At 42.4% G+C, this 23,532-nt stretch overlaps 1 protein-coding gene across 2 annotated transcripts in view; it reads right to left on the bottom strand.

The window, feature by feature from the left end:
* Positions 1–8,020: 8,020 nt before the first annotated feature.
* The window catches only part of nova2 (uncharacterized LOC109909591), a 73,795-nt gene continuing 58,283 nt past the window's right edge, over positions 8,021–23,532 (bottom strand). Inside the window, exon 5 of one of the 2 annotated variants that reach the window (XM_031796050.1) lies at positions 8,021–18,100. In XM_031796050.1, the coding sequence (XP_031651910.1) occupies positions 17,072–18,100 (1,029 nt within the window). In that variant the 3' untranslated portion in view covers positions 8,021–17,071. The remainder of the gene's footprint in view (positions 18,101–23,532) is intronic. The other variant, XM_031796051.1, reaches the window with a different exon arrangement.

Genomic DNA, 23,532 nt, shown 5'->3' with positions numbered 1-23,532 from the left:
CATAGTATCTCATTTAACAGAAGGAATCAAACAAACATTGTTAGCAGAAATGTGTGCAATACTATTTAATGTACCACTTCATACAGTTGAAGTCGAAAGTTTACATACACCTTAGCCAAATACATGTAAACTCAGTTTTTCACAATTCCTGGCATTTAATCCTAGTAAATATTCCCTGTTTTAGGCCAGTTAGGATCACCACTTTATTTTAAGAATGTGAAATGTCAGAATAATAGTAGAGAGAATTATTTATTTCAGCTGTTAGTACTTTCATTACATTCCCAGTGGTTCAGTAGTTTACGTACACTCAATTAGTATTTGGTAGCATTGCTTTTAAATTGTTTATCTTGGGTCAAACGTTTCGGGTAGCCTTCCACAAGCTTCCCACAATAATTTGGGTGAATTTTGGCCAATTCCTCCTGACAGAACTGGTCAGGTTTGTAGGCCTCCTTGCTCGCACACGCTTTTTCAGTTCTGCAAACAAATATTCTATATGGTTGAGGTCAGGGCTTTGTGATGGCCACTCTAATACCTTGATTTCGCTGTCCTTAAACCATTTTGCCATAACTTTGGAAGTATGCTTGGGGTAATTGTCCATTTGGCAGACCCATTTGCGACCAAGCTTTACTGATGTCTTGAGATGTTGCTTCAATATATCCATATAATTTTCCTTTCTCATGATGCAATCTATTTTGTGAAGTGCACCAGTCCCTCCTGCAGCAAAGCACCCCCACAACATGATGCTGCCACCCCCGTGCTTCACGGTTGGGATGGTGTTCTTCGGCTTGCAAGTCTCCCCCTTTTTCCTCAGAACATAAAGATGGTCACTATGGCCAAACAGCTTCACGAGGTCCTTTGCTGTTGTTCTGGGATTGATTTGCACTTTTCGCACCAAAGTACATTCATCTCTAGGAGACAGAACGCATCTCCTTCCTGAGCGGTATGACGCCTGCGTGGTCCCATGGTGTTTATACTTTCGTACTATTGTTTGTACAGATGAACGTGGTATCTTCAGGCATTTGTAAATTGCTCCCATTGATGAACCAGACTTGGGGAGGTCTACAATTTGTTTCTGAGGTCTTGGATGATTTCTTTTGATTTTCCCATGATGCCAAGCAAAGAGGCACTGAGCTTGAAGGTAGGCCTTGAAATACATCCACAGGTACACCTCCAATTGACTCAAATGATGTCAATTGGCCAGAAGCTTCTAAAACCATGAAATAATTTTCAGGAATTTTCCAAGCTCAACTTAGTGTATGTAAACTTAGTGTATGTAAACTTCTGACCTATTGGAATTGTGATACAGTGAATTATAAATGAAATAACCTGTCTGTAAACAATTGTTGAAAAAATGACTTGTGTCATGCACAAAGTAGATGTCCTAACCGACTTGCCAAAACTATAGTTTGTTAAGAAGAAATTTGTGGAGTGGTTGAAAAACGAGTCTGACTCCAACCTAAGTGTATGTAAACTTCCGACTTCAACTGTATATAGCCCTACAAAAGGATTGTCTATTTTGAATCACAACATCCTTATTTTTTAGCAGTGTAGCTAATTCAACCTTGTATAAATTGTCATACCAACACAATGTGTTTTAGTAGTGGATGAGATTTGTTTGTGTGTGTGTGCTGTGGACAGTTTTGTCTCTCTGTGTGGCCTGGGGGACCGTCGTTTTGTCAGAGGCCAGGTTTCAGGGGCCAGGGCGCTGGATGAGGAGCACGTAACCTGTCGAAGAGGGCCACCGCTGGCCCTGCCAACCCTGCTGTGCACCCATCTGCCGCTGGGCAGCAATATGCCCACACGGCTCCATCTGTCCAGTACCCCCCCCCCCCCCCTCCATGTGTATGGTTTAACCTTCAAGTACTTGCTGCTGTCGCTGGAACCGTGGGCAGGCATTTTATATGACTCAAAGTGGAAATCCTGACGTGTGATCCAATTACAAATATGGCAGAGGCTTTTCCCCCCCTGCCATTTTCAGTATTACAGTATGCATGCAGCTTGAGCCAGAGTTTTTGGTTCAGAATAGTATCAAATTAGAGTTAAGTGGGTCAAGATTGCAGTAGGCTAATTTCCTTCCTTAAATAATCACTGATTAGTCCTGGATATTAACACATTAGTGGTCCTACAATCAGAGAGTACTCCATGCATGTTAGTATGATAGTAGAAAAAATGTATCTAGGCTGAAACTGGACTTCCTCCCATTATGAGTTCTCAGAAAGCAGGCTCAATAATCTGAGTTATGTAAAACAGGATTATGTCTACTGCAAGTATTGCATAAATACCCCTGTCATTCTAAATTCTCTGTGTGGTGTTCATCCATTATTTTGTAATACAAAGGTGACCCTTCAATCCTCAGCCTTAAAAGTCAGTTTAGTTGACAATTTATCTATTTTGATAAGTAATTTTTCTGCCAGATGTCAATTGTCTAACCGTTATGTGTTGTCTTGGTCTTTGGGAGGAATAAATAGCAGACGTTTAGTTTTCCTGCCCATTTTATCTGATTAGATTAGTCTGACTTACTGAATGGCCATGAAGCCTATAATAACTCGGAGGGGTTCAGTCCAAAAGGGATAGTATCAAGGTCATTAATCCACTATTCATTGTGTACTACTTAATGTGTCTAGTCTACGACCTTTCCCAGTTGAATAATGTCTTACCTTTTGTACTTTCTTCAACCTTTACCTTCTTGTCCCCTGTGTTCCTCTGTATAACCATTCTCGGACTCCTAACCCCTGTTCTTCCCCTGTGTGCCTGCTCAAGGCTAAAGTAGCAGCTCCTTACCCATCAGCCCAAGGGGTAAAATCCACAACTGCCTCCGTCTGTCTCAAACTGGGCCAAGTTATTTGGATCTCCCCTGGCTTCTCCCTTATGGTTCGTTGGCATGTTGCAGAATCTTCCATCTCCGGCCGCCTAAGTGTCAGGCCAGGGCTCCTTAGAAAGGTCAAATATGTTTGTGTTTCCCGCGGCCTGAAAAAGACTAATGTGTGCCTTTAGGGTTAAAGCCATCATTGGAATGTCTCTGGGTGGCGGGTGTACAGTATAAGTCTGTAGCAAGACAGGAAGTCAGGCGTCAGGTGATGAGTGGTCGGTTGGTGTCAAAGGACTTTGAATTTCACCATGCAGTCTGTATCGACCAGTGTAGAGTACCTACGAGTACCCTGCTGTCTCTGTAAGGAAATCACAGTGTTGCACCTCTGTGATCGATTAGCAAGCCCTGGCTGGAACTCATCAACCATAAGCAAATGGGTGAGTCAGTGTACGTTTAATATACCTGTCTGCCTTGTTTTGTAATTGTTCAAATGAGCTGTATAACACAAATTGTTGGGACTATGACTATACATGGCACAGCTATGGTTGATAATCAATTATGTGAGCATTTAGTAAGTACAGTATGCAGTTCCCTTGGGATAATGTAATGAAGTGAAGTATCATTTACAAAGACAGTTCAGGACCATACAAACATTAACTATTGAAAAGCTATTGTAAAGACGGAAATGAATGATGGCATTGTCGCATCCCTCTAACAAATTTAAATGGTTTAGTTGCCCCCCCCCCCCCACACACACACACACCATCATCAGTTGGCAAATTATATGCACCCAAAAAACATTTCCATTATGCAAACCCACCCACAACCCACCCATGCTCAGAATTCTATTGGTATGCTGTACTGTCACCCACTTCATTTCCCTGTAGGATCATGTTGATACTAACCACACAGAGACAGTTCACATATAGGATATTGGAATAATACAGCAGGCACTGCTTAGGCTTCCCTTGTATACCGTAGAAAATGTATTTATTAAAGCATATGCTCGAGAACTGAAAACAACAACTGCAAGATTGCAGAACATATCATGTACCATAAAATTGATAAAGGAATCACTGTACACGCTACAGTGTTTTAAAATCACAGCTTTTGCATTGCAATTTAAACGTCATTATTCTAACTTGTATGTATACACATAATAATCAAACATTAATTACATTTAAAGTACTTTTTGGAATAGTTAAGAATGTAATGTGTTTCTTATTTTAAACATAGTCTGTAATGTTGGTTAGAAATATCACAACAGCAACAACAACAAAAATAAACATAAAAAACGTACAATCATTGTTCAGTATTTTGCTTATCTGACTGGCATAAATTATTAAATCAATTTGATTTAAAGAGAATGATAAACCAGATGGAATAAATACAGATTTTGGTCTGTATAATAAATGTTCTGAAATATAATCTATAAACTGGCCGTGAAGCAAAGTACCATAATTATAAGATCATTGGCTACACCTGTCATTGCATAGGCCCCGCCCTCATACAAATTGAACTACCTGTGGAACAGCCTATTACACTAACAGGCTAGTAAGTTCAATGCCTATGTAATGTAAAGTGTTGCCAAAGGACAATAGGCAGTTTCCACTTTAGTTGCTTAGGATGTTGGAATAATTTTTGCATTGTTGCTAGTCAAATATGGACAGCTCTTGTACCAGTGCAGATGGCAAGTTTAAGTGGGAGAGGTCCGTTGAGGTTTTCTTCAACCTTGGGGTTTGTTGTAGCTCAGTGGTTTTAAGCTCATTTCCAGGTCCAGGAATTTGATATCACTTTCTTAATGATGGGTACTTGTTAAATGCATAGAAGGTACATGCAAATGGTAGACAGCAACAATTGAATGCTGAAAAACAAGTGTGGATTTAGTTACAAGATTTCAGTCTTATGACAGTCTACAATTTGTATCTTCCTCAGTCAAAGACAAAGTATTCGTTTCCTAGACAAACATGCAATAAGTAGATGAAAACATTCAAGAAATAACCCAAACATTGACCTGAGTCCTTGTAAAAATGCGAAAATTTCAGGTATAACTGTTAGAACACAAACTTGGTCTTACGCTGGCAGTCGAAATACAAATTGCATTCTGTTTGTCAAAAATATACATTCCAATTTCAAATGTAATTAAATTACAAATAATCTCCTTTATCAGCCAATACTTTAAAATCTGATGTAGTCTATAATTAACCATTTGTCTTCCCTAATTTTTATACAAAATATTGCATAAAAAATACATTTCTCTATTGATTCAAGCAGAGGTAGGGTGAAATTGTCATTCAATGTCTCTGTAGCCATGTTCATTTTTTTGTCGAAATTGTATCTTTAATTCTTGGTCAGAACTTTCTCTTAACTCTTGGTCAAAATATCTCATAAGGGAACAAATCTCAAACATTGGCTGTTTGCATTATTATTCTTATCCTCTGTATCAACCTGTGCCTGGAATAGCCAAGCACAAGAGAATAGAAATGAGCTTCCATGGAATTCAATTAGGCAGTATAGCACTGTGATTTGCCAAGGATTAGGTGCTTGTGTATTTTTCAAATTCAAAACATCTGCTGTTTATTCTGGCAAATGCATAGCCCCCTTACCAGCGACCTAGGTAACAGAGCAGTAGGGTGTGGGTGGACACGGGTGTGCTGTTGCGGACAGGAATCTGAACAGCTACATAGAGTAGGTCTGGTGATGGGACTAATGCTACTGTACTGTAGCCACAGTCAAAGCAGGTCCGGTTTACAGTCTGATTGTGCAAAACGCAGATAAAAAAGAATTATTAGCAACACATTTTTGTACACATCAATTACTATATGTGTAATCTATCCTGTGAACTCCATAGGGTCAAGTCCTGACTGGGCTGTTATTATGACATTATTAATGGGAGTTGTCTTTGATGTCCTTGTTCTTAGGTGAGGGAGCAAGTAGAAGAAGTAGGTGCACAATCTAGTCGCTCCAGCCTCAAGCATACTGTATTAGGGCAAACTCTTTGTCTCTCACTCTCTGTCCTCTAGAACTAGGATGTTAGCCAACACTAGCATCAGCTGAGAAGCAGTGAGGAGAAGCACAGAGATCTCAGCAACAAGGCATTACGTCTATCCTACCTCTCCTATCTAACTTTCCGAATGGGACTAGGGAATTCCATGGAACAGCCGGTCTGGGATTCACAGGGATTCTTGGGATGAACAAGGGAATGGAAAAAGAGCAGCTAGGAGGAGAAGGAAAATCAATGTCGCCTCAGGCAGGAGAGATGCACAATTAGCAGGATTGGCAGCATTGGCGAAGATGAAACACAAGCTGTCCTACCACCAATCCAGTCCAACTGGCAGGAGAGATAGATGGGAGGTATATGGATGGGCCTAATCTGTCATTGTAGCGGCTTCACCAGATGCCCAGAGGTTTCACGGAAAACACAAGCCACAAACGGGGCTTACAGGGATTGAGTAGTATTCCGTAGAGTGAATAATACAGTGCAAACGCACCCTTTAAAGGGATAGTTCACCCAAATTCCAAAAATGAACCGTTGGTTTCCTTACCCTGTAAGCAGTCTATGGACAAGGTATGACAGCAATCAATGCTTTGGTTTGGCTTCCCTAGCACTGTTTCAACACGCTAACATTTTTGAATTTGTAGCACAAATCCCATTCAAGTCATTTTTTGCGCATCCTTTTCGAAACTACCTTTCTGGCCATTTTGAGCCTGTAATCGAACCCACAAATGCTGATTCTCCAGATACTCAACTAGTCTATAAAAGGCTAGTTTTATTGCTTCTTTGATCAGAACAAGTTTTCAGCTGTGCTAACATAATTGTAAGTGTTTTCTAATGATCAATTAGCCTTTGAAAATGATACACTTGGATTAGCTAACACAACGTGCCATTGGAACACAGGAGTGATGGTTGCTGATAACAGGTCCCTGGATGCCTATGTAGATATTCCATAAAAAATCTTTCAAAAACAAGGACATTTCTAAGTGACCCCAAGCTTTTGAACGGTGGTGTATATGTGACTTTGTTGAGCTTCACAATCAATTTTAAAGACCTTGGATGATTTGGACATGATGAGTGAAAAATGCTAATACTGGTCCCATGACTGGAATGGGATTTGTGTCACAAATGCTAAAACGTAAAGCATGGATTGCTGTCCTACTTTGTCCATAGACTGCATACAGGGTAAGGAAACCAATGTGTAATGTTGTAATTTGGGTGAACTATCCCTTTTAGGTTCAGTTATTCTCCATTAATCTCATAACTTACCTCCTTTCAGTTCATTGACGTTCTGGAATGACTACAAAGCTATCAAGGACACAAAACAAACACATCTACTGTAGTGCCGAACAAAAGGCGCATCAATGTTCTGACATTGCTCTATTACGAAAGCTCAGGGGCTCATTACAACTTTTGGCTTCATATTGTACCATAACGTTATTTTAGCTGCCTTACAAATTGCCTTGATTTAATGACTTGGGAGGTGTGTGCAGTAAACCAGAAACTCTGCTTCATTCTGAACCTTGGAGGTACTTCTTTAATGTATGGAAGGTTTGTGAGACAGGTTTGGTTTTCAGACCATGGCTGTGAATGTTGATAAACCTGGGGACTCTGCTGTGTGCTGCAGGTCAATAAACCAATAGCCAATGCATGGAGAGGTCTAAGCCCATTGGCCAGAAGTTGCTTGGATCTGCCTACATCCACAGATCCTGATAGGTTGGCTGTGGAGACATGGTGAATGCGGGGGGGGGGTGGTGTTTGCTGGTTGGATGAACTGGTTTGTGCACAGTGATAGTGGGAGGATGAAAATGTCAAAGAGCAACATAGCCTCCATCTTGATTTGTGTCATTTCTATTGTATTGGGTGTACTGGATGAGGTGAGACGAGTCCCAACCTTTCCGATCGTCTCATAACCTCTGATTGCTATGCTGCTTGTTCAGCAAAAGCATGGTAATGTCCAACATTGTCATTCATGTCCTCCTTAAATACCTAAACCCGCTTGAAATATTCTTTCTGCCTCTGGTAAACATGTGTGTTTGTGAAACACCACAATATCATGTGCAACGTTGGGGTGTTTAACTTACCTCTTTTGGGGTTTGGTTATAGTAAGAACTGTATTCTGTCCAATATCAACTGTTTTTCAAGCACCTCTTTGAGTATTAACATGGTAAACCAATGTGTGGGCCTTGATGAATTAATTAGTAAGACTAATGATGTCTACCTGACAATTAGCTTCAATGGTTTATTTAACCCATTATTACCATGTACAAATGAACAAAACCGTTACAACATTTTGCATTCATTGGTCCAAAACCTCTCCTGATGGTGACATTAACACGGACACCAACGTTTGTTTTATTATTAGCGTCTAAATGTTGCACTAATTTGACAATGTACCATCCATTCTAACAGTTCAAAAAAAGATGTTTTCATTGCAAAAAATAGTAACATGCAATGACTCATAATTACATTAACTCATGTCACACAAATTGTTGTTGAAATGTCATCATTTTGCAATACGTATAATTTTTTTTTGTCCTACACATTCCTTTTCAACAGCGTTGGTCTCATTTAGGTTGTAAACAATACAGCATTTTCTTGCTCCTTTAAGTGGGTGCACATCATCCCTCAGAATAATTGCTAAGCAACCATTACATGAGCATTGGAAATCATCGTCGTCTTTGGGCTCCATAGAAATCATTAGGGCAGAATCAAGTGGGACAACTGCAGAAGGCAGGATATAAAAGGAGATCAAGAAGACACCCTGAGAATCACTATTTCTCTGTCTGTCTATCCTCTTGTTTTTAGACGAATGGGCCTGGCCCCGGCAGCTAGAGAGGATGGTTGAGTATCATGTGGGAAGCAGGTTGACTGGCAACGCGCTCCTTTTGGAAACATGGAGGAGACATGTTAATGTGGATCTGGTCGAGTAGTATGTTATCGATGGAGAACATCACATGGTGCTGGCGTGTGGTAAGGGATGACTCAGGGATAGGGTAGTGGTGGAGAGTGGTTGGGTGGGAGGGTTATGAACGATAGAGTCGGCTCAGGTCACATGATGAAGTTCCAGCTATAACGTCAGGGGATTCCATTGGTGAATGGAAGCCCTCCAGGTTTTAGCTTTGGTGGACATTGGACAGAACACCCACCCACCAAGGCTCAGACAGCAGCCTTTCCATTCACACACTCTCTCCCTCATACACACACACACACACACACTCACACACTCACACGCCACTCATACCATATGGCCCCGCCCCCAGACCAAGCACATGGTTTCAGGCACAAACTTGCAATGTGTTATTTGGATGAGACTGAGTGTAGTGGGAGGTGAAGAATAAGACAACAGAAGACAGGTGATGCTAAAATGAACATTTATAATGACTGTTGTTGCTGTCGGAAAAGAATAATCCTTAAAAAAAGATGAAATATATATTAGCACTAGATTGCTGACTTCACTGGTAATCCACAAGTCAATAAACACAACTCACTACTTTTTTGTACTTTTTTTTTTACAAACACAATGCTACAATTACATTAAATATTCAATACTCTTTAAGTCAGTTAATGAATGGTGTTAAAAGCAACCACTAAAATACTAAAAAACAAAACAATAATTCACCTTTCCAGTCATTCCCTTTTTCTTGTTGTGTTGTCATTTATTAATAGTATATAATAGGTTGAAAATAAATAGCTCATGAAGTGTTATCAGAAAATGAGGCTGGCAGCATAAAGCATTGTGAGTGGAGCCCAAAGCTAAGCAATGATATGGTGAGTCCAGTCTAGCTGTGTCAAATGAACACTTTCAGTCTTCTTCGATCTACTAAACCCACTGACCGAGATATGTCTCAGTTGGCACTACGGGCACCTTTGTCATGTTGGCATTTACATTCAACAACGCCCACCTACAATATGCCCAATTAACATAATCGTAGTTATAAACAATATCACTTTTACTCTATTGCACTAAAGAGGGCTCAACTTCCTTTTTGTGGTTTGGGAGCGACACAGATTTTCCCTAGTCTTGTGTGTCCCACATCTAGTGTAAGGTGCCGAGTCTAGCAAGTTCTCCACATTGATATGTTCTTCCAACTACCAAGCATTTACAATAACTACGACTCACACTAAGCAAAACGAAACCACCAACGAATACAGCTACGGTAGCAAATGTAAACAATTCTATCATGAGGATGATTTTCAGCTCCAGAACTGAATTCTCTTTTGCGTTTTTACATCCTTTTATCTAAGTGGAGCTAGCATGGAAATAAACAACAACAAATACAGCAGGTCACACCAATGTCAATACAACAAGCTACTGTAGCAGAACAAATGAGTAGATGTATGGGGTGCGTCTTTCTTTTCCTCTTTCCACTAGGTGGGTTTTATGCTGCCGGCCCCATTCTGTTGAACACGCCTCTCTTTACAGCTCAACAAAATCTGACAAAAATATTTACAATGAGAGAAAAATGAAATTGTGGAGAAACAGTTGTTTAGTTTTTTTGTTGTTGTTTGTCTGTATTTTTTGTGTGGATGATTTTTCATTCTTTATCTCTGAGAATTGCCCCAGTGATGAGAAACAAGCAAAAAAAATCCAATCATTTCAACTAGAATTGCACAGTCTCAAATAGTTTTGGTGATGGAATGGAGATTTAAGTCCAAACAGTTTGATGAACATAGAAGGGGAGGAAGAAGGTCAATAAAGTTCATGAGGGGTGAAAAGTTCAAAGTTCAGAAGACAGAGGATGGCTGCGCAGCTGACGATTACACTCCTCACACCATTCTGAGTGTGGTTTAATGTTAAAGAAAAAGAATCGTCATTAGAAATGGATTTTTTTATTTTTTCCCATCGAAAATCAAATGGAGAGACTTGGGGAGTGAGGAGAGTGACAAGTGCCCCCAACACTATGGCACACAATCAATGATGTCCTGGAGGTTGAAGAGATGGTAGAGAATTAGGAAAAGCAGTTTATGAGAGGTAGCCAGCCTTTACCGGGTTAATCCAGGTCTGCTTTTAGCTCAGGGTTTTTTTGATCTGTTTCTTTTGGGTAATGTTGAGGCGTCATGACTGACATCATGTTATGGAGGAACATGCTGGCTTCATGGGTGCGTCCAATGGATGTCCAACATACAAGAAAACTCAAAAAGTTTGGAATGGTACTGTTTTTGTTTGGCACTCGGGAGAAACTCGAGGAGGAGGAGGAGGAGGAGGAGGAGGGGGGGTTTGGTGGTGTGGCGGGATCGGAGCAGAAGTGTGGGGGAGTGGTTGGAAAAGGGGGGCAGTGAAAGTGCAAAAAGGAGAAAAGGGGGAGTAAACAGGATACATATGAATGGCATTTTGTTATAATTGGTCTAGGTTAGAGAGCGTAGTACAAATAAAAAAACAGGAAAACAATAAAGAGGAACTGAACAGTGATATGACAAATGCAGTCTAAAATTGCTGGTGCTTCGATGGGGTACAAGCTCAAGAGTGGGACCCTGGGTTCCGTGAATGTCTGGCTAAGGGTGGTGGGAGTGGGTGTGAGCGAGGAGGGCGGGGGTTGGGGCATTGTGAGGTTTTGGAGTTGAGCACTAGTAGCCACACACCTACTGAAAAGCAATGATGTCACCTACAGCAGGTGAACCATAAGTTTGCATTCCTCTGCACATCACAAAACAGATCTGTTCACCCAGCAACGTGGAGACGACACCACGATGCTGACCTACTGCAGACACACAGACACGAGAGAGCCAGACAATAGCACATGCACAGCTGTACAGTAAGGTACTACACTAATGCACAAACCCCCATCTCAGCTTACTCTACAGGGCTGTACAGTATACCTCATGCTGACATTGTATTGCAACTGAGGCATTGCTAGGAACAGGGATGTCAATTTGGTTAAAGTTTAGACTGAGTGTCCCTTTTTGACACTGTTATTAAAAGCTTCAGAAATATACATAAGTCCAAATTCTGTGTTAAGTGAGGAAAAGCTATGTTTTCTTGTGGCTGACCAGCTTTTGCCATTTACAATCCCCTTTTGAGCATGCCAACACCATTCAGTTGTCTAATGGTGAAACTGAATGACAGTTGGGCAATGGACAACATGGGGAATATTGGCAATATATACACTTTTTGTCGTAGAAAGTGCAATTATGCAATGAGACCAAATTCAGTGATTATAGAGTCAAACACACTTTTGTCCCAAATTCTGGAGAGAGACCCAGGATTTTGAGAAACACACAAGCTGAACAGAACAGAGTGTGAAAAATCATGGTGCCTATGCACATCAAAACACTTCCTAGTTTCCTTTCAGGAGATGGGGGTTTAAATGAGAAAGCTGTCTAAATGAGAAATATAAAGTGCATATTTACATCAAGACAAGAGCTCAAGCTCAGAGGGAGCCGGAAGGGTAAACAGATGGTTAGAATGACACTAGGGCCAGATCTGGCCTTACCTGATGTTAGTTATTCACACAAAACACATGGACACTCAAGCCCTGAAGTCATGATCGAAGAGTGATATGCAAACTTATGCAGAGGTGAGTACACTCCTGGACAATATCTCCATATCTATGTAAAAAAGCATTCAAATTCATTCAGGATTAAATAACTCTGTTTTAGAGTTTTAGTAAAAGAAGCACAACCAGCCCCCCCCCCAAAAAAATTGCTTCATGTTTGATTAAAAGTTTGTTCCTATCTCTCTAAGAATGTTTTAATGCCTAGACAAAGTTCTCACAAAATACTCATCCAGTCATACAATCTAATTATACTGTGGCCTTGCTCTACTGGACGATGTCCCTGCATGTTCTTAGTGAAAACAACACAGGTTTGAAATTGTGTCACTGAAAATGAAAAGGCTTTTCCATTGTTGGCATGCAACGATTTGTCTTCAAAATGAAGAATACACACCGGGCCAAAAATGTTGTACGATATTTTTTTCTAACATGTTTGTGTTGTCCACGCTTCACTTTGATATCATGCAATAATAGACGTGCAAAAAAGATAACATCTATCTCCACAAAATACATTTTTAGAACTATAAAAGGCTGTATTAAGAATGTCAATATCATGTGTATCATTAACCATGCTAATCTATCTCTACGTTGATTCTTCTGGCCCCGGAGTCTAAGTACTGCAATATTCAAGGATTTCTGGATTACTAGCTAACAAGATGGCTCCCTTCCTCCACAATCCCTTATTTCATGTCATATGGTAAGTAAAAGGGGGAATTAAAAGTTGAACTAAAACCTTTTTTTTTTTTCATCGATTTTTACTCAACAACAAAAAAGTCACTTGTACCATTTCCTTCTATTTACAATTATAAATATGGTTCGTTTGGCACTTATCACATTTTCTTCTTATAAAAGTATGATTCCTTTCATGTCATGTTTTTTAAATCACGCGTATTTTCAGTTTCAGTCTTTAAAGATCTATTTTGGCACAGATTTATTTGTTGAGTTTGTTTTTACAGTAATTATTATCTTATCAGCATGTATAGCATTTAGTACACCTCTGGGAACTACAACATCCTGCTAAACGACCAATCAGATATGTTTTAACTTTATTTTTAGTACATCACTTATTAAATAGCAGCAATTTCACAAATTAAAAAAAAATCGTAATTATGTAAATCTATTCAACATCTAGGTAAATCCTAAGCTTTTACAACGGACCGAACGAAAAGACAATACAAGGACAACATGCTACTACGTATATTGCTTCCAGTACTCATCACATTTTATCTAGATCCCCTAAATTACAAACCAGCCAAAAATGGACACCCTAAAACCCCATCAACATGGGGTAATTTTGCTGAATTAGATAAAAAGATAACAAAGCCGTGCTTTGACAAACTTTGTTGGCACCTTCCCGTGATCTCCAACTACAGGTATTTGATATTGTTCTATTTGATATCATTCACATTGATTTGTCACAGTTGTAGTATCGCTTATATCCAGTAATTTCTGTCATTTCTTAATGATTTCAACAAGCAGTATTTCCCTTATTCTACTCGCAATCTATGTAAATGTGTTTATGAATGTACTGTATGTATCTGGGCATGTGTACCAAATGTAGCATAATGTTTTCACTCCTATCACTAACATACAGAATAAAATATGGTTTCAAACCACTGGCCAGGGGATTGACAGAATGAAGTCAGATAGTAGCTCTCTCTCTTAGTTGCCTGGTTGCAGGTTCTCTTTCATACTTCCTCTGCCACCTACTAATTTGTTCTCACTGCTGCTGGTAAAATGGTCACTAACTAGACTCTAATGCTCAGCTCTACAACCAAGGGAACTCTGTCCTCTCTACTCTCATAGCATTAAGAGACTCAGACAGTCATTGTTTTGGAGTAGTTGTGGTCTGGAAGGGCAAGCAGACATGCATCGCAACACCAGACACTATCACCCATGGAGAGATGTGAGAGGGGGGCTCTGGGTTGATGTGTAAGAATGGGGTGCACGGAGGTACAAGGGTTGGGGGGGTGAGGAAAGTGGATGGTATTAGATGGAAATAAAGAAGCCTCCTTACCAATCTGTCGAGATACGCGCTTCACTGTCGCTCCAATAGACAATAGAGAAAACATTCCAATGGCGAATACTAGTGTTCCCTTACCAGACCAAGTTAGATTGTTTAATGTCAAGCAAAATGTGACCCCCCCCCCCCTCCTTTGGCATTTTAGAAGTAATCACATTTAGGTTAGCCCGCCATTTTCAGTTAGCTAACAGAATACATCAATTTCAACTGTTTATGAAAACAGCAAATATGAAAAGGGAAGTCGGACGATTAGAGTATCTTAAAAAAAAGAGCAACCCGGTCAAAATTGGGATAAAACTCCACATACCTCCAACTGTTGTCTTTGAATAGCAAAAGCTGAACATGCACACCTGCCACTCCCCCCCCCCCAATCCCATCCTCCAAATAGAGACCGTTTCTACAACCACATTACTTTCAATGCCAAACTGAGTCAAAGCGCATCCAAAGCCTCAATCCAGGATCACGGTTTCAACGTAGTGTTTAGAAACACGAATACTCTTTCCTCGTCTTGCATATCTAACTGAGAACTGATATTGTATGCAAATAGAGTTTTGTTCATGAGATATGATTAGTTGCCTGGTATTTTCATGTGTACATTTCCCTGACATAATAATAACAACGCATATGCCTGTGACCAAGCTCCTACAGCACACAGCCCTGACCTCATGGGCAGAGAAAAAGATACCCACACTTCACAGTGCATTAAGATGGACTTCAGTGTACTCCGATTGCAAAAAAAAACAAAACAAGATAAAACAAACCAAAACATCTTTAGCAGCTTATAGGTTAGTGGGTAGTATCCATTGCAGGGAGTGTGTAGTGGGAGGTCCCTACAGTTTTCCAAAATCAGAATAACCCACAACCATTAGACTTGTAGTTAACGCCCAACAGATCGTACCACCTTACATTCCCCCCCGTTCATCGTGGACAGAAGAACACTGCTTGATAAGAGCAAGTATTAGGGAAAACTACTTCTAAATATGAACTACCTTGAAATAGATCTGTTTGCAATGAGACGGGGCCTGGCAATCTGGTTGGACCCTAGTGAGATCGTTTCAACTATCAACTTTCTCATCTTCAGTGTTTGTATTTTTCAGTAGTATGTACGTATCCTGGCGGGGCCACCACCTCTAGGTTCTAAGTGCTCTTGTTCCTAGTGTCTCGCCTGGCCTGTCTAGACAGTTAGAGTTCGAGTGCCACAGGCAGAAGAGCAGCGCTCGCTGGATATCTCAGCGGAGACGGCTATGGCCCTCCAGTCCCAACAACACTTTGGCTTTTCACAATGTTGAGGGACACAGGCTAAGCTGGAGAGAGAGGAGATAAATCTGAGCTCACACAACATTGAAACAACTTCGGGGGTTGACGTTATTAGAGAACTTCGTTCCTGCAAGAATGTGAACGCTGCTCTTGGGCCTGTTGTGCAAGTGGCATTTTTCATTGTGCAGCTATGTCTGTATATAGAGACTAGTCTGCTTGATTTCACCGTAATCTGCCATGTAGATATGTTATAATCCTTTTTAGCACTGAAATGGCATCAGAGTGTGTGTGTGTGTGTGTTTTAATGTGAATATTTACTGTCCTGCTCTTTGCTGGATATCAAAGCTAACCCTTCCTCTTCGTCATCACTGTAGTGGTCCTTACGGTGCAGTTTTTACTGGACTTAAATAAGACATACTGTATATTACACTACGTGACATACTATTAAATCCACTTAAATTAAACAAATCAAATCAAAAATAGTCTTTACATTCATGTCAACCTGAATTCACAGATTTAAAAAAAACAAGGAAAATACCGAACTTTATGGGTGAAATCATATGAATAAATAATGATGATGATATCTATAATAATCTTAATAATAATCATAATATCAGACTGCAAACCTTGTTGAGAAAAATGCCCCAACCTCTATATGTGCTCTTGCGCTACGCTAGAATTCTGACCCAATGAGATGCACCACGCGTCTCTGCCTTCGTCCTACATACGAAACACGAGCATCCCATATATAAATACGGAGGGTGGCATAGCATGCATCTGGCTAAATCAGAACCTAAGGCGCGAGGCAATAGGGATAGGAGGGCACATCTCTCAACCTCCTTTGCCCGAAACAGGGGGGGGTGGGGGCTGTGAGAGGGGCGAGGGATGGGGGAAAGGAGGGGGGATGTCATCAACTACAGGGATTTTCCTTAGATCTCAAACCAAGCACTTGTTTGCAGTCTTCTCAGACCCTTGTAGGGGGAGGGTGAAGAGTATGGGGTGGGGGCAGGGTAAGGGGCAAATTGAAACTGAAGGCAAATCTGAAAGAAAAAAATCAGTGAGCTACACAGGAATGGGGGTGGGGGTGGGGAAGGGGCTGATTCCATGGGGGTCGGCCCCCAGTACCCCCACCGCCCCCCTTTTCCAAACTGCAGCGCGGCAGCATGCCAGTTTAAAATCGCATTCACCACTGTCCGGAGAATACCCAAACAAACAAAAGAACAAAAAAACTAAACAATAAAAAATCCCGAAAGATCAAGACTTAAGTAATAAAACCGTATTTACATTTTACACCTTATTTTCATTTGTATTCCGCATTACACTTTCTCCTCTCTCCGAGCAAATTTTTTGCGTCACATCATTTTTACAATACTGAAACACGAAAAAACGTGTGAACGATTCCTTCCAACATTCTTGCTCTCCTCTCCCTTTCTCTCTCACTTTGCATTACTCCCCAAGCCCCCACTCGTTTTCCTCCATTCCATTCCCTTTTTCTAGCCCACCTTCTGTGGGTTGGTGGCGCGCACACCCTGCTCATACGTGATCCGTTGGCTGATCAGATACTGAGCTGCCTGCGTTGACGCCGGAGAGCCGGTTATGGTAACTTTACGGTTCCGGGTGCCGGGAATGAACTCTCCCTTTTTGGAGATCTGGATCCGGGCTCCAGTCAGCTCCTGGTACTCCACTAGCGTTTTCCCTCCTTTCCCCAAGATGGCTCCTACCAGGTTTTCGGGAACAGCGATCTCCACCACTTCCTTGGCCCCCTCCTGCATCTGCTTCTCAGTGGCCATCAGGGATTGTGCCATCAGCGGGGATGAGGCGCTCAGGTAGCCGTTGGTGGCCCCAGTGGCCGCGGCCAGCGAGCCCAGGGTGAAGCCTCCCAGGGAGGCGGCCTGGTGGCCTGCGCTGGTGGAGGCATCGCTGGCGTAGGATGCCAGGAGGTTTGCAGCGGCAGCCGCGGCGGGGTTAGCGCTAGCCGCTACGGCGGCCAGGACTCCTGAGGCTGCCGCGGGGTTGAGCCCCAGGCCCAGGGAGTTGGTGTTGTAGCCGTAGCTGGCTAACGTGTTGAGGGCCGAGGTGATGGTCAGGAGGTCGTTGCCTGAGAAGCTGGGACCCATGGTGGTGGGGAAGCCGCCCATACTCTGCATGGTGGCCTGACCCAGGAGGCTGGAGGCTGTGGCAGCGGCGGCAGCAGCAGCAGCGGGGTTCACCTCGGCTGAGTTGGCGTAGGGGGAGCCGGTGGGGTTGGAGTTGGCCACAGGGCCAGAGATGTTGGAGTAGCTGATGTTGAGGCAGCTGCTGCTCTGGGGGTCCTCCTGGATCTTCTGAACAATGATCTCCACGGCTTTACGGTTCTGCTCGGGCTCTCCGCTAATGGTGACCACGCGCTCCTGCAGGTTGATGCCCTCTGGTTTTTGGGAGAGCTGCACCCAGGCGCCTGACTGCTCCATGACGGCCTTGACTGTGGCTCCACCTTTACCAATGATCAGACCTGCTGTGCTGTTTGGTACTATCAGCTTGGCCTGGGGAGAGGAGCAGAGAGAGAGGACATAGAGATGGTTACTGCACTGATTTCACACTGCCTTAACATTGTATCTCTACATGACAGAAGTGTGATATCAATTGAATAGAGGAAGGGACTGGGCGAGGGAACGGAATGAAAGAGATAACCAAGATAATAACTTGAAACAACCCAGAACAATAGAGAAGGGCGTAAGATAACAAACAAAGAGTGCGAATAGGGAGTATGTTAGAAATAACTGGCAGACAGAGAAAAAGAGAGTGAATCGAGCTTGAAATAAAGGGGGCTAGAAAAAGGGAATAGAAGTATAAAAATGGTTATATTCTCCAGATCTTTTTTCAATGCTGTAGCATAGGGGAGAAATAAGAGTGAGCTGTTTTTACTCCTTCGACAAACATTGTAACATTGACAGAGAGAGAGTAGTTTCTGGACCAAAAAAATAGGGAGAGAGAAAGAGTGTATTTTTTCCCCTTTGTTTCCGAGCTGTGAATCCATTATAAAGAGGCTCCTGGTGAAAAGCATCTACTCCCAGGGGTCAGTGTTACCATGGAAACAGCTCCAGCATTCAAGGGGTACTGAATGGGTACTGAATGTCGAAGCGACGCGTAGCAACTAGACCCCACCCCCCACCCGAATTCACACAAGCGTGCCCACACACACATATACACCTTAAATAATTCTCGATACAACTATGTATATACACGTACTGTATACACAGTATACACACTCACATAAACACCGATATTAAAACATATGCACGCCTTCACTGTCCTTTGTCATTCAACATTAGAAAAAAGGTGCCAGCTGGGGAGAGTGAGGAGGCGGATTCTTTTTATTTCTTAATAAGTATGTACTTGATAAGGGCCACAAAGAATTTATGACGCATTCAATGTGCTGTAGTGGTATTTTGAACAAGGGTAGTTTTGCACCAAAGCCAGTCACACAATGTTACAAATGAACCTACTACGCGAGGATGATCAATGAGAGGAGTCTCACAGGGACGCTAATGGTTACCTACAATCTGTCCATGTCGTGCGATGTGGAAACAGTTACAAAACTCTTCTTTTGATTTGAATATTTGAAAATCCATCTTGAATGGTGAAAGAAGAAAAGCAAGTGAGTGTTGGTCGGAGGACAAGGCAAGAGAGAGAGAGAGTGTAATTAGCATGGCCTCCATGTTTTTCGCACTGGGTGGCTGGATTTGATCTTTACACTTTCTCAATGTTTGCTGCAGTCCTTCTAAAGACATCAACATTTCTTTACAGAGGCGCTGCTGTGACCTTGATTCTGTAGCCTTGCTGGCCGTGGTACACTGCAGTGAATTTACATAGAAATGGGAAATTAACAGAAGGCAGGGACAGAGAGAGATCAAGACTTGACTTCAAACTATTAAATATAAAATATTATTTTTGAGTATTTGTAGTAAAATATTTTATTCACATATTTATTTGTGACAGTGACGGAGAATAATCATGCATTGGAATTGAGGAATTGTTTTTGGTTTAGTCCCCATATGGATAAGTGCCATCTAAATTGGTCTTGGCTCAGTGCAATTTCTCATCCAGTTTCTCACAACCAATTTTCACCACATTCCCCCTAATTTTCATACAAATGTGTGTGGTTCAATGTTGAGGCAAAAATATTTCCCTCTTTTTCACTCAAGCACGCATTAGAGATGGGTTTGAGGAGCAAAACACCTGAGTGGGGGAGAAAGAGGTGAAGATTCTCCTAAGAATTATTTTCATCTTCTGCATTGCACATAAGCACGCACACACACATGCACGCACGCACGCACACACACACACACACACACACACACACACACACACACACACACACACACACACACACACACACACACACACACACACACACACACACACACACACACACACACACACACACACACACACACACACACACACACACACACACACACAGCTTTTGCATGATGTTGGATTGGATGTGTAATGATTCAGTTGGGACTTGCCTCCTAAAGATTAGAAGCAGCGGAATAAATAGCTGAATAGTGCGATGTATAAAACCCATTACAGCTAATGATGAGTCTCTAGGACCACATTCAGCTCTTTAATATTTAATAGATGTTCAAAATTGTAATTGTCTTTCTCTCATAAGTCCTTTACCCCACATGCACTGTTTCGAAAGCATTCATTTTTTTGTTCCTGGTCGCCGTTGAGTTTCCCTCGCTATGTCACGTTTGGCCATTTTAATCTAAAGTAATCGTCCTCATCCCCAAGAGTTATAGCTGACAATCAGATTTTTTGTGTGTGTTTTTTTTAATGAAGGGGAGAACATTTGGCCTGTGCGTCGGAGCAAGCTGATTAAAATGTAGGCTCTTTAGAGTGTGGTAAGAATAGAGCAACGTCGGCGGATACTCCAGGCTAATTTTGCTGGATGTGTCTTAATGCAGGCAGACTGAGAATGAAGCCTCCTACCTCTTCCTTCAAAGACAGAGAGCAAGAGAGAGAGAGAGAGAGGGGGGGGCGGTTGTGAAGGACGATTGGGAGAGGGTATGGGGAGAGGCGAGAGAGAAAGCGAAGATGAGAGAGACCTGCTGCTGTTTCATCAGCCGTGGCTAGTCGTTCATTAGGTACTGTGGGTTGGGGTGTGGGACGGGAATAGGGGTGAGGAAGGAGGTTGGGGCTGTGCTCATGGGGACCAGGGATGGGGACCATAATAGCCATGGAGGGTGCTGAGCCATGGAAATATGTTTGAACCAGCTTTCGGAGATAACAAACATGAAAACAAACAAACAAACAAACCACAGAAGTTAACAAGGCCCGTAGCCATCAAAGAGATAAAACCGCGTCATTTGCTAGGCTGCCGCCGTCACGAATATAGAAACCACTTCTTTTTCGGTTCCAGGTTTCCATCACGTCCATAGCTTGACAGAATGTATTGCTGTAGCAGTACTACACACCCACTGTTCATCACCCCCCTCTCCTGGTTTCTCTCGCCATGCTCAGGGATACTGAGAGTCTCAGCTCATGTCATCTCTATGTCAAGGGCTACGGCTACGGCTAAACCTAAACCCCCCATAGTACTGTTTCAGCAAGGAGCCCAAAGGGTGTTATTGTCTGTGCATGCCAGAACCACACCCCACCCTCCTCTGCCCTCCCCAGCCCCCCAGTTACGTACGTGTGGGGACACGGAGCAACTGTTTCCCCCTGCTCCCTCTGTCCATCCTTTAGACGGGACCTGATCCGTGAGCAGAGGGCTATTTGTACTTTGAAGTTCTAAGCACCAGACTTTAGGTTAATCGCCTGTCTCCTGATCCCGGGCTTAGCCGCTCCTCTCTGCCTCGTCTGCCTTTCAGTGTGTGGCTCTCTCTCCGAGGCTGGGGGAAAAAAACCTGGTTAAAAATAACACAGAAGCATCACACTGCAGCCGACCGGCCGCTCCGCTCCAAAGGTTGACAAGAACGGTCCCGGGTGATGGACCTTCTTCCGCCTGCCGCTCACGCACAATCTAAATCAAATGATGAAATTTTAAAAAGAATGCGTGCCTGGAACGAGCGCTGTGGCATAAACTCTGGGCCGCTAGCCTGATGTAAAAATTGTCTTTTTTGTTGTTTTTGTGGCCGTAAGGATTATCCCTGGTGGTCATCTCAACCCATCCCTGTGCCAGTAATGTTAATCCGCTCATTCTCCCTCCATTTCACTGCCTATCACACTAAGAAAGCTGAATTTAGACACGCTGGTGATATGAAGGGAGTGTGTGACTTTTCTTTCTTTCTGATGACATAGACAAACACAATAGGGTGGAACTGATATCTAAACAGAGAGATACAGTATTTGAGGGGAGGACTTAAAGTGGAACAGACAGCGTTTAAGCTACTTTGCAGATATGAAACAAACAGACAATCATAATATTAGTCAAAAAGATCAAATTCCCAGTTTATGCTACAAAACCAACTTCATAAGAGGTTAAGAGAATAGATGGATGCAGATCAATGCATGATTTAGTGCCTTCAGACAGTATTCAGATCCCTTGACATTTTCCACATTTTGTTACCTTACAGCGTTATTCTAAAATGGATTAAATATATTTAAAAAAAGCTATCTCAGCAATCTACACAGAATATGCCACAATGACAAAGCGTAACCAGGTTTTTAGAAAATGTTTTTAGAAAATATATTAAGAATAAAAAACAGAAATACATTATTTACATAAGTATTCAGACCCTTTGCAATGAGACTCGAAATTGAGCTCAGATGCATCCTGTTTCCATTGATCATCCTTGAGATGGAGTCCACCTGTGGTAAATTCAATTGATTGGACATTATTTGGAAAGGCAAACACCTGTCTATATAAGGTCCCACAGTTGACAGCGCATGTCAGAGCAAAAACCAAGCCATGAGGTCGAAGGAATTGTCCGTAGAGCTCTGAGACAGGATTGTGTCGAGGCGTAGATCTGGGGTAGGACACCAAAAAATGTTTGCATCATTGAAGGTCCCCAAGAATACACTGGCCTCCATCATTCTTAAATGGAAGAAGTTTGGAACCACGAAGACTCTTCCTAGAGCTGGCCGCTCAGCCAAACTGAGCAATCGGGGAAGAAGGGCCTTGGTCAGAGAGGTAACCAAGAATCCAGCGCTCTGTAGTTCCTCTGTGGAGATGGGAGAACCTTCCAGAAGCACAAACATCTCTGCAGCACTCCACCAATCAGGCCTTTATGGTAGAGTGGCCAGACGGAAGCCACTCCTTCGTAAAAGGCAAAAGACAGCCCTCGTGGATTTTGCCAAAAGGCACCTAAAGACCCTCAGGCCATGAAAAACAAGATTCGCTGGTCTGATGAAACCAGAGAATTTGGCCTGAATGCTCAGCTTCACGTCTGGAGGAAACCTGGTACCATCACTACGGTAAAGTATGGTGTCTCATCATGCTGTGGGGATGTTTTCAGCAGCAGGGACTGGGAGACTAGTCAGGATCGAGGCAAATATGAATGGAGCAAAGTACAGAGATCCTTGTTGAAAACCTGCTCCAGAACACTCAGGATGTCAGACTAGGGTGAAGGTTCACCTTTGAATAGGACAACAACCCTAAGCACACAGTCAAGACAACGCAGGAGTGGCTCCTGGACAAGTCTCTGAATGTCCTTGAGTGGCCCCGGACTTGAACCTGATCAAACATATTTGGAGAGACCAACAAAATAGCTGTGCAGCAATGTTCCCCATCCAACCAGAGAGAGCTTCAGAAGATCTGCAGAGAAGAATCGGAGAAACTCCCCGAACACAGGTTTGCCAAGTTTGCCAACAGGTTTGCCAAGTTTGTCTTAAGATGGCGGAAACCAAGTGAGTCGAGTGAAGCTAATAGCACAGAAAGGGAGAATGAGTGGGTGACAGCGGCGAAGAGAAAGGGAGACAAGACAAGTAAAGCTGTGTTGGAAAATAGGAAACCACTAGACTCGTT

The sequence above is a fragment of the Oncorhynchus kisutch genome, linkage group LG18 (genome assembly GCF_002021735.2).
Source record: "Oncorhynchus kisutch isolate 150728-3 linkage group LG18, Okis_V2, whole genome shotgun sequence".
Lineage (NCBI taxonomy): Eukaryota > Metazoa > Chordata > Actinopteri > Salmoniformes > Salmonidae > Oncorhynchus > Oncorhynchus kisutch.
This window is presented reverse-complemented; position numbering and strand designations above follow the sequence as displayed.